We start from the raw sequence: 17,194 nt of genomic DNA, 5'->3' as shown, positions 1-17,194 counted from the left end.
ACATGATGGAACCATCCAACTTTTCCAACCTGGATCTGAATGAAGAGGACTCTGATGATCCCTCTGTGAGCCTGGATCTCTCGCAGCTCTCCATGCTGCCCCACCTGGCGGACCTGGTCAGCTACAGCATCCAAAAGGTCATCGGCTTTGCCAAGATGATCCCCGGATTCAAGTAAGAAGTTCTTGCAATGTGTGGGAGACTGTCAGAATTCTGGGTGGAACTAGATGTTACTCGGCAATCTTCTACTGCTTCCCCCATCCCAGAGCGCCTGCCCCCCCCCCCCCCCGCAGGACCTCAGGACCAGGGCAGGACAGCCCTTTAGCACATCTAGCTTCCCAGCATTGCGTGGAGAGATGGTTCTGAGAGCAACTCCACCGCTCACTTTCTGGATGATGAAATGACTTCCCACCCAGCTTTCGTGACCAGCTAGGGTCCTGTTAGGGTGTCAGAAGCAGACCAAGGAGCTCTAGTTCCATACCGCTGGCTCCCACTAGAGCCCTGCTGGCTCGAAACTAGTCCTCACATAAACCCTTTAGATTCAGCCTAGAAAGTTCCTGCACATCCAGTTCCGAGGCCAGGATGAAGTGACTGCGAGGACAATGTCAGGACTTCCAGACTTGTGAAATAATCCAGGAATCCTAGAAAACTGGGGACAGGTTCACTGGCATACATGACCAAATAGGATGGAGACAGAAAGTTCTACTAGAGTAAGCGTCCTGCCCTATAGACTCCTTCATACAGGTTTTGCTCACTCATGTCAAATTTATTTTAATAATAATTACACGTGGAATTGGGGAGATAGCTCAGGGGTTAAGAGCACTTGCACAAGCATGAAGAGCAGAGTTCAGATCCTTAGTGCTCACATAAGAAAGCCAGGCCAGAGCCGGGCGGTGGTGGTGCACGCCTTTAATCCCAGCACTCAGGAGGCAGAGGCAGGCGGATCTCTGTGAGTTCGAGACCAGCCTGGTCTACAGAGCTAGTGCCAGGACAGGTTCCAAAGCTACAGAGAAACCCCGTCTCGAAAAACCAAAAAAAAAAAAAAAAAAAAAAGAAAGAAAGAGAGCCAGGCCAGGACCGGAGAGCTGGCTCAGCAGTTAAAAGCCTGTTGGTCCATAGGAACCAAGTCTATTCCCAGTATCTACATGGTAGCCCACAGTTGTCTGTAACTCCAGCTCCAGGGCATCTAATACCCTCTTCTGGCCCACTGCATTCACATACTATGTAGACATACACAGGCAAAACACCCATACATATAAAATAAAAATAAATCCAGACTAGCGTAACTAGTAGTCGCAGCATTTAGAGGGAGAGGGGATCCCCAGGGCAAGTTGGCTACCTAGACTAGTCACATCAGCCAGCTCTAGGACTCAGGGAGACCTTGCCTCAATATATTAAATAATGAGAGATCAAGCAGGTTGCCCATTGCCAATCTCTGGCCTCCACACACATGCTGGCTCATACATCTGTACACATTTGAATACGCACACACATACACACACGTGTGTGGGCATGTGTATATATAGGCATATATAATGCTTACATCTGAATATCCCTGCAGTATTAAATATTCTTTTTTGTTTTGTTTTTTGAGACAGGGTTTCTCTGTGTAACAGCCCTAGCTATCCTGGAACTAACCTTTGTAGACCAGGCTGGCCTCGAACTCACAGAGATCCGCCTGCATCTTCCTCCCAAGTACTGGGGTAAAGGCGAGTGCCACCACATCTTAAATATTCTTAAAACAATACAGTATTGTATATATATATATATATATATATATATATATATATATATATTAAAATATGGTTAGATCTGTATTCAATCTCTTCATTGTTTCCCAAAGTTCACTGGGTACATTTCCATATAGCCTGTATATAACATGGTCAAGAAATAGGAAGAAGTCAGTCAGCACAAAACAATGTTGTCATCCCTTCCCGAGCTAGCAATAACTGAGGCCAGATTGCTTGCAGGTGCTGAACTAGGGTCCGGTACTGAGTCCTGGGAGCTGCAAGTGACTTTAACATTGGCCGCCTTTGGACAGAAGCTAACAGGAGGGGTTTTTCGTGGCTTTGTCAGCCTTTCCCTGTGAAGGAAAGCAATTAGTTATTGTTGAAATTACCACACCATCCTCTCAACGGGTAATCCACGGACCTAACGCAGCACCTCCAGGCTGGTTTCCGCCAGGAGACAGCTGCCTGCGTGCTGCCCTATAGCTCTCACCAGCTCTGACGGAGTCGGTGTGGCTAACAGGTAGAAGAGCAACACGACAGGCGACAGGCCGTGTTGAGAACCCCCTCCCCGCCCCACCACGCTGCACCTTCGGCTGTGGCTGAGAGGGCCAGGTGGGCACACCGGTCTCCTGTATGGAATGAGGCCCGCTTCACCCTCAGAGACTGGCCGTGGAACTGGCAACACATTGTGTTTAGTACAAGTTCCAACTCCTTCTACCGTGCTACATGCTGCTGTTTGGTAGCTCCGTGCCTTCCAAAGCCTTGTTTTGTGTAAACAACTAGAAACAAGACAAAACAAAACACCCCAAGGAACCCAAGTCCTGGCAGCAGCTGGCTTCCACCTGAATCTGAGAAGCAATCTCATTTTTCCTCACTCTAGTAGGGGCAAGGTTGAACAGGTTGCCCCTGAGCCCCCTCTATGTGCTGAAGCTTGGTGTTTGGAGGAGGCAGAGGCAACTCTCATTGAATACATAGAAAACCATCATGCATCCAGACCACCTAACACTCCCCGCTCTTGAGTACCTCAGCTTCTGTCCCCCGCCCCCATATCTTATTATTACTTTCTCTCCTCCATTTCTCTCTCCAACGCTGAGATGACCTACTCCTTCCTTTCCTTTGGGGGGTCCATTTCCCCACAGGATTCACTAGCCTAGCCCTGTAGTCACGGCTAAAGTGAGATACGCATGAGCAGACACAAGAACCACCCAGGTATCGCTGCAAAATGGGTTACATTGATGATGAACACCCTCAGGTCGGTTCTTCTTTCTTCAGCACGGCCTGAGACAGCTCAGCAGAGTAGTTTTTGGTTTTTGTTTTTTTTTTTTTTTTGGTTTTGTTGTTGTTGTTGTTTATTTTGTTTTGTTTTGGTTTTTGGTTTTGGTTTTCTTTTCTTTCTTTTTTTTTTTTTTTGTATTTTTGTTTTTCAAGACAGGGTTTCTCTGTAGCTTTAGAGCCTGTCTTGGAACTAGCTCCTGTAGATCAGGCTGGCCTTGAACTCACAAAGATCTGCCTACCTCTGCCTCCTGAGTGTTGGGATTAAAGGCGTGCACCAGCACTGCCCGGCGGCTGATTGTTTTATAAGAAAAATGGGCCAGGTCTTTGCCAGAGCTCTGGAAGTATGCTAATATGGATACCCTGACTAGACAGAAGGGGTGCCATAGCTGGATGGGAGCCAGCCCAGTAGCTCTCTGGGTCTGTGATTTCCACACCAAGGGGCTGTGTTTTCCTGAGAACAGTAGTTATGTCCCTGGCAGCTTTGATCTTGCTGCCTGAAGGTGAGGGAGACAGGTGGGGAAGGCAGGATGAGATGTCTGTGTGGGTGAGGGGACCAGGGTTGGGATGAGACTCCAGCATGGGCACAGAACCAGCCCAGGGCGGCAGTTCCTGGGCTCTTCTGGGCATGCACAGCACAGCGGTGCTCCCTTGGCTCTGCTCCCTCCTTCTACCTCCTCTCCCTCCTCTGTTGCAGCTCACCCACAAACCTCTCTCTGCACTGCAGAAGTACCTGGAGGAGGTAGGGTCAGGAGCAGCTTCTAAATGGCCGGGAGCAGTGATGGCTACCAAGGCTGACTGCAGGCAGGCTGCGGTACTTGGGAAGAGGCTACAAGGCCACAGCCGCTCAGACCCAACTTCATGAGCTAACTGCCTGCAGCCTTGCTGTCTCTTCCATTTCCAGGGCCCTCCAGTCACAGGCCCTAGAGGCTTCTCTCACCCTCTCCCGCATAACCAGGTATCTTTCCTACCAGCAGCTTCCTTGTCTAAACCGTGAGGGATGGAAGTTGATTAGGACACCATCTCTGGCCTCCAGGGACTCAGTGTCTGATAGAAGAGATAAGCATGTAAGCTACAACTGCCCAGAGATAAGAACTCTGCTGGAAACCTGCTGGAGACACCGTGGGAAGACAGGCAGGGAGGGGCTGCGAGACAGCAGCTTAGTTCCAAGGCAAGGCACACCTCTGGGTGCCTAGACGTGATCATAGATGTGAATAGTGACTGACTAGGCTGGGAGAGGTGACACTTGGCCAGGCCCTGAGCTGGTACTTGATTTAGCAGAACAAGCCCCCTTCCCAGTTTCCTGGGAACCATCTCAGAATGCTCCGCATTTCTCCGCTGTGGGTAGAGTGCGGGGCTATTGTAGCTTTCCTCACAGTAGGTGGACGTCTGGACCACAGTAAACACCAATCCTCAAAGCAGCAGGCATGACCGCTCACCTCCAGACACCTGTGCTGAGTAGAGCACAGACCCCTCTCACAGCCACAGGGAGTACCCGGAGTGAGAAGTGACCAAACGCCTTGTATATAGCTGGGGTGCAGTATGACGCAGCCTACTGAGAACTAAGCTGGGTTTTTTTTTAAGAATTTTTATTTTTTTTATACTTTTTCTGTAATTTCCAAAGATTTAATAGTGATCTAAAACTCAGATGGAGGCAGTGTTAGCATTTGATTGTTTGTTTCTGACACCGGGTCTCACTTAGAAGCTCAGGGAGGTCAGGAAATTACTATGTAGCCCAGGCTGGACTCAAATGCACAATCATCTCCCCAGCTACCGTCTGCTAAATGTTATCATAGACATGAATCACTACACCTGGTTGGTTTTTGCTGTTTTGACATGCATTGATTATTTATACTTAGGAGCAGTTAGACACCACATTGTTAATCTATTTACAAAAGAAGGACACAGTAGTTCCCTTTAAAAAGCAAAAAGCCAGGACTGGTGAAATGGCTCAGCAGGTGAAAGTGCTTGTCAGCCTAAGCCTGATGTCCTGAGTTCAAATTTCCCAGAATCCATGGTGGAGGAAGAGGAGAGAAAACTGATTCTCCAGAATTGTTCCCTGACCTCCACAAGTATATCATAGCACACATGCACCCCCTACACACAATATAATAATAATAATAATAATAATAATAATAATAATAATAATAATAAATAAAATTTTAAAATAAAAGCATTCAATTAGCTCTGGTTAGGGGTCCTCACAGCTAATAGAGAAGTCTGCCGGTTCTGTGTGCCATTAGGACATTGCACAAGTGTGCCCTATTGGTTATAGCTCAATAGAAGAAGAGGCAATTGATGTAGAACTCACAGCTGGACCCAGAGGCTGTGAGCTTGGCTCTTGGAGAAATCTGCAGCCGCCATGTCACCACCATTCATCAAGTGTGCTGGAGCGGAGCTGGCCACGCAGTCTCCAGTGGGACCCTCCCACCTAGACTACCTCTGGAGTTTCTCAGTCCCGATCCTTGGCCTGCCGCTTAACCGTGGAAGCCTTCCACTTCCCATCATCTATTGTCCGTGTCCTGCACTTACACACCAAAGTGCTGCAGATAGCATTTTAGCCTGTCTACAGAAGACTCCTACAGAGGCGTCTCGACGGTCAGGAAAAGAAAGCAGGGAAAGCCAGAAGTGAGTTGGCCTATCAACTGCCTTTCTCTGCCGCTGCTCAGACAAGCCCAGTTCTTGACTCAGAAGCCTGCAATGGTTGGCCTCTTGTCACATCAACATGTTTATTGATCCTCTTGTACTCAGGGTTCAGTGATGATTCTGTGGGAAACAATAGCACAATTAAGAGATGGTGTTGGCTCTCAAGTATAAACAAAGCTTAGAGCTGGGAGTGGTGATTCCAGCTCTCAGGAGGCAGAGAGAACACCAGCCTGGGCTACGGAGAACCCCGGAGTCCAGAACACAAAACAAGCAGAGGAAGAGGCAAGCACAAGAAGAAAGGGGGAAAGTGAGCACCATCAGTATGCACTGGTGACAGAGAAAGAACCGACTCTGCTGATCTGGCCAGACTCCATGCAAGATCACACTTGGTTTTGAGACCAGAAGGTGTGATGGAACCTTAAAGGAAGGTGTTTCTGAACCTGGCAAGATGATACAAAAGGCAGAGGCTCTTGCTGTCAAGTTCCATCCACGGGACCCACTTGCTAGAAGAAGAGTAGACACTCTCTGAAGTCACCCTTTTTGACCTCCACCCATGCACTGTGGCTCATGCACGCAAGATATATTAATGCAATAAAAAAAAAAAAGAATTGCTCCTAGCTGAAACTGAGCATCCTCAAAGGCACGCTGTGTAGGGGAGCATCACAATTGAATGCAAAGTGGTGTCGTGTCGCAAAAACGGATGGGTGGTGGCATTTGTTATGGGAAAGAGGCCTGGAAAGCCGAGCCAAGCTGTGGAGTCTGGGCTTGATCCTAAGGGAGGATCTCATGCACAAGAATGGCATTGCCCTGTAGCAGCAATGGGAAAGACTAATGGGAAATGTGAGACTCTGGGATTCTAGTAGGAGGCCCTTGCACAAACCATGGAGAGAGCCTTTGTCTTAGTGTTCTATTGCTGTGAAGAGACTCAATGACCAACGTAACACTTGCATTTTAACTGGGGCCTGGCTTATAGTTTCGGAGTGTTAGTCCATGATCACCATGGCAGAAAGCAGACAGGCATGGTGCTACAGCAAGCAATAACAGATTTTTCCATGCTGATCCACAGGCAGCAGGCAGAGAGAGGACCACTGAGCCTGGTTTGGGCTCTTTAAACCTCAAAACCCACCCACCCCCAGTGACACACTTCCCCCAACATGAGCACACTTACTCCAGCAAGGTCAAACCCCCTAATCCGTCCCAAACAACTCCACTCTTTAGTAACTAAACATTCAAATATATGAGCCTATGAGGGCCATTCTCATTCAAACCACCCCACAAAGGAGACGGCTCAGGAGATCAGCCGGCTGCTGTGCAAGCTTAAGGGCCTGAGTTCGGATCCTCAACATGCAACTGAAAGCCAGATGTGCAGTATGCATCTGTAACCCCAGTGCTAGGGAAGGGAGGAGAGTGGTTCCCTGTGGCTCACTAGCCAGGCAGTCAATCTGAAGCAGCAAGTTCTGGGTTCTGCAAGTAGTCCGATCTCCAGACACAGCATTCAACAGAAGACATTGGACATCAGCCTCTGGCCACCACAGACACACAGACCAAGAACAAAAACAGTGGTGTTCTGAGCCAGAGCAGTCCTAGAGAGAGCAAGAATAAAGTCACAGCCCAACATGTATCCTGGAGACAGAGGTGGCTAAGCTTGCTACAGAGATGGACAACTGGGAAGGAAACGCAGAGGTGTTGATGGTGACTCTGCCAATGCCTTCTGCAAACCTGTGGTACATACCACAACACAGGGGGCTTTCTGTGGCTGTCCCTTCCTCCTGACCATAGTAGCCTCTGCCATCAGTCACTGAGCTACTGGGAAAGCCTTGGTCTCTTCTTGCCTCCCAGACACACTCTTACCTTCCAGGAGATCCCTGTCCAAACACTAAACAGGTGCCTGTGACTTGCAGGTTTTTACTGGCTGCCTGACTTCTCCCTTCCCGCCTTCCCCAACAGGGATCTCACCTCTGACGACCAGATTGTACTGCTCAAGTCAAGCGCCATTGAGGTTATCATGTTGCGCTCCAACCAGTCTTTCACCATGGATGACATGACTTGGGACTGTGGCACCCAGGACTACAAGTATGATATCACTGACGTCACCAAAGGTGCGGTTACACTCCTCCTCTATTTTCCCCAGTTCCCAGACTCTGACTCTATAGTCTCTGAATGCTTGGGGTTGTGACCAGGCACCTGGAAGAAGAGCGGGCAACAGCAGGGGGAGACGGGCAGGGTGGATGCTTCTGCTCTCACGCTGGCTGCTCTCTCTTTCTCTCTCTCTCTCTCTCTCTCACAGCTGGGCACACCCTGGAGCTGATTGAGCCCCTCATAAAGTTCCAGGTGGGGCTGAAGAAGCTGAACTTACATGAGGAGGAGCATGTCCTACTCATGGCCATTTGTATCGTCTCCCCAGGTATGGAGCCGAGCAGGGAGGCACGGAGAGACCTGGGGCATGGTGGGGACGGTCACGTGGTAAAGCTCCGCTCAGAGTCAATGGGTCAGTCTGAGAGAGAAGGGAACAAGAAAGGCAAATAAGGAAACGCTCACTTTGCTGAGTTTGCATAGCCCATATGGCATGTGGAGGGGTCCTTCAACACATGTGACTTTGTCCCGTGGAGGCAGGGTGATTCAGAGGACTTTAAGGAACCAGATGAACAGGGTTCCACAGGCCACACATAGGGCTTGGGTGTTGCCAGTCCTCAGGTTCTGTTCTTGTCTGAACTGGGATGAACTTTCCTGTCACCCGAGGTTCTTCAAAGGCAGGGCACAAACCCTTGTGGAGCAATGGATGCTTCTGCCTAAGTTGACTTTGGAGGCTGTGAGCCGTGACCCAAGGTGGGAAAAGACTAAGAAGGGGGTTGTTGTGGTCTTAGAGATGTTATATTGGTGATAAAGTCCAAGGAATACAGTGCCGGCTCAGCCTGGACCACGTGTGCACAGGGGAAAACTAGTGGCCTGTGCCCAGGAATACTTCCCAGGCTGAAGGTCCAGGGAATAGGCATAGGTTTCCCTCCTGGTGCCCAGCTGGTGTGTACTCACTCATTCACATGCTCAGTCATGATTTACTGAGCACTTACTATGGCTAGGCACTAGGCAAGGCTTAGGGTGTCGCAGCAAACAGGATAGACTTTTCCCTCAAGAAGGTTAGCAGGGAAATGAATGCTAGTATCTGCTCATTTTCATTATGGTGAGAGTTTTGAATATGAAAATGATGTGATACTACAAGAGAGATCCTGAGGTAGATCTGGAGCAGGGAGGTAAGGGGTATCAGGACGGCCTTCTTCAGGTAGGGCTTTGAGTCTGTTCCCTGACGAGCAGTCAGGCAGGCAGAGTGGAGAGCTGACTTCCAGGCAGAGGGAAGAGGCCAGTGTGGAAGATCTGAATACCAAAGACTGAACCTAGAGACAAAAGGAGTGAGGTGATGTGGGGCAGGACCAGAGGATTCCATGGAAGGACTTGGTCCCAAATACAGTGGGATGTCATCGGGGTGAACACTGCCATGGGTATCTGTGTGGATGGATGGCTGTGAAAGTGAGAAGCAAGGAATGCAGCTGAGTGTCCCTGTGTCTTTCTCCATCCCCTGTGACACAGACCGACCTGGGGTCCAAGACGCCAAGCTGGTTGAGGCCATTCAGGACCGCCTTTCCAACACGCTGCAGACCTATATCCGCTGCCGCCACCCACCGCCAGGCAGCCACCAGCTCTACGCTAAGATGATCCAGAAGCTGGCTGACCTGAGAAGCCTCAATGAGGAACACTCCAAACAGTATCGCTCCATCTCCTTCCAGCCCGAGAATAGCATGAAGCTCACACCCCTTGTGCTGGAGGTGTTTGGCAATGAGATCTCCTGACCAGGGTAGCCTGCAGCGGTGCCTGGGTGGGGCTGCTCCTCCAGGGCCCCGTGCCCAGGCTCTGGGCAGGTTGCAGTCCAGCAGTGACTCCTGCCCCCTTCTGGAGTTCAGTCCTTCCTCTGCCATTGCCCACATTTGTCTGGCCCATCCTTTCCCCTGCCCAGCCTGTCTCCCTTTCCTGCAGATCACAGGTTGGCCCTGTCCCTTGAGACTTCAGTTAAAGAGAGACTGCTACTCATTTGACAAAGAAACTCAAGCGGGCATAGAGGGCAGAGGCCAAAGGCAGAGCCCTGCCTGGGGATGTTCCCATTATAAGGGGCTACTGCTTGTGTCAAGGGAGGCAGGCAGGAGAAATGTGCCCATGTCTCAGGGACAGGTACCTGTACCTCCCCCCAACTCCAGCCCCACCAACCCAGAGCCTAATGGGAAATCCCCTACCCCTGCCAAAAAAGGGTACCCACCTACATCCCCTGCATCCCATCTCATGCTGCCGCCATTGTGTGCTATTCCATCCCAGGGCCCAGTGTGGGGCCTCCTTCCTCTGCCATGATACTCATGGACTTGTTCACTGCCAAGATGACCAAATACACTACCACACTAACCATTGAGTACTCACCTAGCTCCAGAGTTCCCACGTTTGAGGTTTCGCCATGGGAATTTTCCAGGGCCAGGACCTCTAGACCAGGGGGCTTCTTCCCCATCCCAGAACCACTGACCTAGAAAGCACCCAAGGATAGGCCCCAGGGGATGGGACACAGGCCAAGTAAAGAGGCACAGAGCCAGCCTGTTCTTCCCACAGGACAATGAATGAGACCCCTCTGTCCTTGTCATCAAGTCGAGGGTCCCTCAGCCTGGAGATAGTGGGACCGCTCCTCTTACCTACACGTGTGTCAGGACCAAATGTCCCCAACTTTCAGAAGATCCCCAGCCCTGTCTTCACCCCTTACCCTGCCAGTGCCTTACCACCTACCTAGAAAAGACCCTTTTTCTCTGGCTTCCCGGGAGCTCACCAAGAATGTCCCAGAAGTCATCTCAGCTTCCCCGTCACCCCTACTTGGAGCAGCAGTGTCTCCCCTCATTTGCCTAGGGGAGCTACCTTTTCTTCCTCTTAGAAGATGGGGGAAAGCCAAGAGCTCCCTGAGTGGAGCTCCAAGCCTGCTATCCAGATAGAAAACCAGACAGGATCACTCCTCACCTCCGGAGACAGAGAGGGGTGATCAGAACGTGTGGAGTGCAAAGATATGGGACCAGTTCCCTGATTCCCACCCACCACCCAAAGTCAAGGGAGGCCTATGAAACAGACAGGCGATGGGCTAGGTGCACATCTTCAAACTCCACTCTTCTGTAGCAGCCCAGCCCAGGAGCTTGGAACCCTGTTCTCACTCACCCCAAGTACACCCCTTTCTGATCATGGGTGTGTGGAACCCATACAGAAGAGGTTCTCATAGAGGGACTCATAGAAGGTCCTTAGGTGAATGCTTGATTTAGGGAACACGGCCCCATTGAAAGCAGCAGTACAGTGCTAAGGTCAGCAAAAACATAGTTACATTTTTTGTATTCCCCAGAAACCCTGGGACAAGACAGATTTAACACTGCAAGAACCATTAGTATCCACCTTGCCCTGCGTGTCCCAGAATTCAAGTGGAAAGCATCTGGGGCCACATTCCCATGCTGCAGAATGGCATACAGAAGGTTTCGTTTTAAATTTCTTAGATCAGGGTTGTTTTCAGAATTAGACCCCACCTAGACTGTGTCCTAACACCGAGGTGGCAGCGCCTGAATCAGCAGTGTGTGTGTGTGTGTGTGTGTGTGTGTGTGTGTGTGTGTGTGAAAAGATTGTACACTGATGATTATTGTTACTGCTTAAAAAACTATAGAGAGACTTTTGATTTTAGCTGCAGAACACACTGATCCAGCTCGCTGTTCATTGGGAGGGAAAGTCTGAAACTTGCTAAGGACTTCAGCGCCTTTATAACAAGAACCTGCCATTAGAGAAGAGCAGGGTTTACTGGGGCTCTCATACTCAGAAACGTCCCCAGGCCTGGAGAAACTCTGAACTATGGCCCTGGGCCGTTTTATGTCGAGCCTGTTTCCACTTCTCTGGTAGATGGCCCAGGATTTGAGGAAGCCCTGGATTTTAGAGTAAACCTCCATCTGGGACTTCCTTCTTCCCCCGGAGAATAACCCACCCACCCACCCGTGCAAAGGCCTGGCTTTTGGACTCTCCACTTCAGCCCTGTGTGCTGCTGTAATCTCGTCAATAACATGTGTCAGTCTCGGGAAAACTTCCCCCTCTGTCCTCTTCCCTTCCTGCCCTCTCCACAAAACTCCACAGGCTTCCAGAACAGGCCAGTTAATCAGCCCAAGGACCCACCACTGAGGCAGCACCCAAAGGGAATCCTAGGAGCAGGAGGAAACCAAGCCAGCCAAGAAAGGTTGAGAAGCATGTCTAGTTTGTTTATTATGAACACACGAAGGTAGGCATTGAAAGAGCTCGCACTTCTGAGAGGTATTACTAGACACGAAGGGAAATAGACAGACACCACAATGGAAAAGCAGCAAGATTTCTCAAGATAGGAGAATCCTCCTGCTGCCTAAGAGGAGGAAAGTCGGGGAGTCCAAGTTGGGTCAACAGTGATGGTGGACATAAATGACAAATCTGGTGGACATTAGCCATCTAAAGAGCCTCCAAAGAGATTCCCATAGAGAAAAAAAAATGTTTTCTAAGATCTTGTTAAATAAACCATGAGAAGCTTTGCCGAGGGTACCGGACAGCTCCCGCTTGTGCAGCGCTCCCTCTGTGACAAGCACCGCTGTAAATAAAGGCCTCGTGAAAACGAACTTGTTTGCTCTTCATAAGGACCCATGATGGTTGCCCTCACACGGCGAAGGGGGTCGGCTCCCCACAGCTACATTGTGGTGAGGGAGAGGTAAGGTTCAGACCTGGGCAGCCATCTCTGGGAGCCTTTAACTAATTGCCATGTTCTACTGCCCCCGACGGAGTTAAGCCCTGTGACAGATGATGGGTAGTTTTGCTGCCACCCTAGGGAAGACATGAGGGAGGTTTCCATTCAGAGATGGTGAAACTAGAGGTGCTGGGTCACAGAGTGCTCGCTCCCCAAGAAGCATCTGAGCATCAGGCCTAATGTGTTGGCCGCAGTCAGGTGTGGCACTTGCCAAAGAACATCACCGGGAAACCAAGGGACTGCTGGTAACGAAAGTCCTTGCACTGGGGACATCTGTTAGGCCAGCGCCTCAGAGTGTTACAAGTAGCCCTGTGCATAAATACAACTCCTTAGGGGCCCAGAGGAGGAAGACAGACATAGCAAATTAGAATGTCCAGCCAAGGGCTGGAGAGATGGCTCAGAGGTTAAGAACACTGACTTCACTTCCAAAGGTCCTGAATTCAATTCCCAGCAACCACATGGTGGTCACAACCATCTGTAATGAAATATGCTGCCCTCTCCTGGCCTGCAGGGACATATGCAGACAGACCACTGTATACTTAATAAATAAATAAAATAAATCTTTAAAAAAAAAAAAGAATGTCCAGCCAAGGACTCAGCTCTGGGAATTGCAGATGGTACTGCTAAGCCCCACACATGTATTTTTTTTTAAAGTGGGTTCAGAGACCTGGGGCATGATTTACCTTAATTTACAGAAACATCTGAAAAGATCTCAAGCCACAAGCTAAGATGTCCCAGTGGAGTGAAGCGGAGAGAGGAACTGGACAGAGGTTGGAGGGTTTTCCTAGAGAAGGGAACACCTGTGGGAGTGTGAAGCTGAGCGACACCTCCACAGATCCTCAGTGTTCTCAGAGATGGTCTGGATGAGCACTCAATCCAGGAAACACAAAAATCAGACCAAAGTGATGCATTCTTACACGCCAAGCTTTTGGTCTATACCTCACTGTTGAACCACTTAGTTTTATTTTATTTTATTTATTTACTGGTTTTTCAAGATAGGTTTTTCTCAGCTGGGCAGTGGTGGCACACACCATTAATTCCAGCATTTGGGAGGCAGAGGCAGGTGGATCTCTGTGAGTTCAAGGCCACCCTGGTCTACAAGAGCTAGTACCAGGACAGGCTCCAAAGCTACAGAGAAATCCTGTCTCATAAAAAAAAAAAGAAAGAAAGAAAGAAAGAAAGAAAGGTTTTCTCTGTGTATCCCTAGCTGTCCTTATAGACCAGGCTGGTTTTGAACTCAGAAATTAACCTGCCCCTGCCTCCTGAGTGCTGTGATTAAAGACATGTGTCACCATGTCCTGCTGAACCTCTTATTTATTTATTTATTTATTATGTATACAATATTCTGTCTGTGTGTATGCCTGCAGGCCAGAAGAGGGCACCAGACCCCATTACAGATGGTTGTGAGCCTCCATGTGGTTGCTGGGAATTGAACTTAGGACCTTTGGAAGAGCAGGCAATGCTCTTAACCTCTGAGCCATCTCTCCAGCCCTGAACCTCTTAAATTTAAAATCATTAAAATCAAACCAACAGTGGAGCATGGTGGTACACACCTTTAATCCCAGCACTTGAGAGGCAGAAACAAGTAGAGCTCTGTGGGTTCAAGGCCAGCCTGGTCTACAGAGGGAGTTCCAGAATGGCAATGACCATGTAGAGAGAGCCTGTCTTAATAAATAAATAAATAAATAAATAAATAAATAAATAAATAAGCATTCAGCTCTGCAACTGAACAAGCCAGGTCCCAGAGTTTCCAGTGCTCAGTGGCCTCAGAACTACCATTAGGGACAGCATGCGTCAGAACATTTTTATCGTCACAGGGTGGTCTACCCCAAGCAGTCGGCCCTGGTGCTTTTGTTTTGGAGATAGACTCTTACCGTATAGCACTGGCTGGCCTGGAACTTACTATATATCACGGACTAACTTCAAACTCAATGCTTCTGGTAGGATGAGAGAAGGGATGTTGTGGGGCAGGGCTCACGGCTGCAGACAACTTCTTGGAGTCACCATAAACACACATCATATGTTCTGAATGGCTGTACACACATGTCATGTGTTCTGAGTGGCCGTGTACACATGTCATATACTCTGAGTGGCAGTACACACACGTCATATGCTCTGAGTGAGTGGCCATATACATGCGTCATATGCTCTGAGTGGCAGTACACACATGTCATATGCTTCAAGTGGCAGTACACACACATCATATGCTCTGAGTGGCAGTACACACATGTCATATGCTCCAAGTGGCAGTACACACACATCATATGCTGGCCAGTGTTGTGATGGCGGTTCAAAGGAAGCAGACCCTAAAATGGAGTTTGAAGGCCAGAGTTTTACTGGAGAAAGGTTGTGTGAAATAGCATGAGAAAGAGGAGCTGGACTGAGAAATATCCCTACAGGACCCAGCCATGACAAGCTCAACAGAGACCAAGTGTCAATAGTTTACCCTAAGACAATACCTGACTCCAAGAAAGACCAAAAACTGAGACTATCCAGGCACCAGCTAGAACCAGATCATACAAAGGAAATTCCTAATGTTCCAACCATTGTAGAGAGGATCACTGCCAGCACACACCCATCGCTTTTCACCAGGACACACCTAGACAAATGTCAGTCAATCAGGGATCCTGAACCTTAGAAATCCCTCACCCCTACCTTTGCTACTATAAAAACCCAACCCCAACCGAACTCAAGGCTCTCTGATCTCCCCAATACAATGGACACACGAAGAGTCTGAGTTTACAAACCTGTGTAAGAATAAAGGTTCATTGCTTTTACATACAGGACTCGGTCTCCTTGTTGGTTTTGGGAGAACTCCATGATCTGAGCATAATCCCAATGAAAGTCTTAATGCAGCTCTAGGAGAGCCTGAAGCTAGGCTGGACTTTGGATGGCCTCCTGTTGAGGAAGATGGGTTTTTTTTCCTCAAAATTAATCAAATGTATTCATTTATTTTACATCCCAAATGCAGGTTTCCCATCCTCCCTCCACTGCTCCCCGTCTCCTCACCCCCACCCCCCGGTTTTCTACTTTTACATTAGAGAGCCATTAGGTGCGGCTGTCCCCAGAATCAAGGGTGACCTTGATGTGACCTTGATATATGCCAAGGGCTGGTAGGAGCACAGCATATTTCTTCTCGTTCTATCTAAACCAGGCAGACCTTTTTCAGAGGATTGCTCTAGCTTGAAGAGAAGCTAGAAGTATTCCAGTGTCCTCCTTGCAGTTCTTGGGGAAGGAAACACCCCCCACCCCCATCCCTCCCATCTCCTCAACTCTCCCTACACCACACTATCCCCTACTCCCCTTCCTCAGTCCCGACCACCTATGATTTTTTGAGCCTCTTCCAGCAGTGAAATCTCAGCTGGAGGCTCATCTTGAGCCTCACCACTAGGGGGAGTTACTACCCTACAGCAAGGTCCTGGGGTCCTGCTGCTGAAGTAACCTGATGGTGTTTCCCTCCTACACCAGTACATTGGACACCTCAAACAGGGGTCTCCTAAGGTCCAGATCTTGTACTTGCTGCCTCTGAGCCCCATCTGTGCTGAGGGTGAGAAGCCTGGAGTTGTCCACAAGCCCGATTGTGTGTTCTTTCCAAAGTTTCTAAGTATAGGCCCACAAACAGGCCATTGGAGACAGTAGCAGCGAAAGCCACAGAGTAACAGTTAAGGGTGGAAATTACACCCTGTCCTGAGGTTGTCACATGATGTTTTTGAGCGTTGGTTTCTTCCTCTATAAAATGGCAGCTGTAACAGTAGCCACCTTGATAGGTTACTGTTGCTATAGGTCACCCTGTGTAAAGAATTCGTCATAGTATCTGGCACATAGCCATCAATGAGAAAGGCCTGCCAGCATCATAGTTGGGCTGCAGGGTGGTCAAATAAATGTGTACTAAGCAGGTGATACTGTTGCCATGCTCTGTCCACTGATTCTTTCTGGGCCGCTTGATTGTCCCCAGACTTCTGTCTATAGCCTCTTCTTCAGCCTCTTGCTAGGGGCTTCTGTTTCCTGATTATCAGCATCTAAAAAAGGTGTCATTAGGCCATCTGACCACCAGGAGGCAGTGAGTCATTTAATGAGCCAAATTGGACCCAACCAAACCAGATTGTTGGGGCTGGAGGGGTGAAATCTAAATTGGTATACAAAAAATTATGGTTACTGCCACCGCCAACTTCTTTCAGTTATATCCTTTCTTTTACAACTTCATCCCCACAAACCAATAAACGAAGGAGAACCAAAACCAAAACCAGTACCCCTTATCTCCTGATTTCATGAAGTGTGGATTACACCCATAACCCCAGGTGAACAGGGACACGTGCTTAGAGGAGACTGCACAAGGGTCAGGAATCAGATTTGATCTGTCATCTTTATTTCCACCATTTTTTCTCGCTCACATATCCCAGGGTGCAGTTCAACCCCCACCTCTATCTCTCCGGGGTCCTTGGGTCCCTGCTCCAGATGCTGGAACTTGAGCCACTGCTATATCCAACAGGTTCCAGCTCTCCACATGTGCGTCTCAGAGCCTTCCAGTCCAGAAGCTCTTGGCTGTTCTCAGCACTCCCTTGCCTCTTAAAAACAAGGAACCCTGGGAACTTTTACTTATGTAAATTATACCTAGCTGCTAGGTATGATGGTATATAGCTGTAATCAGGGCACTTGTAAGAAGGAAGCAAAGGGATCAAGAGTTTAAGGTCAACCTAAGCTACAGTGAGAGTTTGAGACCAAGGAGAACTGCATGAGATG

General features: G+C 49.0%; 1 protein-coding gene across 1 annotated transcript in view; it reads left to right on the top strand.

Annotated features, from left to right (window-relative positions):
- Positions 1-12,329, top strand: part of Vdr (vitamin D receptor) — a 55,313-nt gene extending 42,984 nt beyond the window's left edge. The window contains exons 8-11 of the mRNA XM_041642701.1: positions 1-172; positions 7,594-7,745; positions 7,934-8,050; positions 9,229-12,329. Coding sequence (XP_041498635.1) covers positions 1-172; positions 7,594-7,745; positions 7,934-8,050; positions 9,229-9,488 — 701 coding nt within the window. The 3' untranslated portion in view covers positions 9,489-12,329. The remainder of the gene's footprint in view (positions 173-7,593; positions 7,746-7,933; positions 8,051-9,228) is intronic.
- Positions 12,330-17,194: the final 4,865 nt, after the last annotated feature.

This window comes from Microtus oregoni, unplaced genomic scaffold (genome assembly GCF_018167655.1).
Source record: "Microtus oregoni isolate MIOR12 unplaced genomic scaffold, Mior012 000077F_ref0000221, whole genome shotgun sequence".
Lineage (NCBI taxonomy): Eukaryota > Metazoa > Chordata > Mammalia > Rodentia > Cricetidae > Microtus > Microtus oregoni.
The sequence above is the reverse complement of the archived record's forward strand: the minus strand, read 5'-3'. Positions and strand labels throughout refer to the sequence as shown.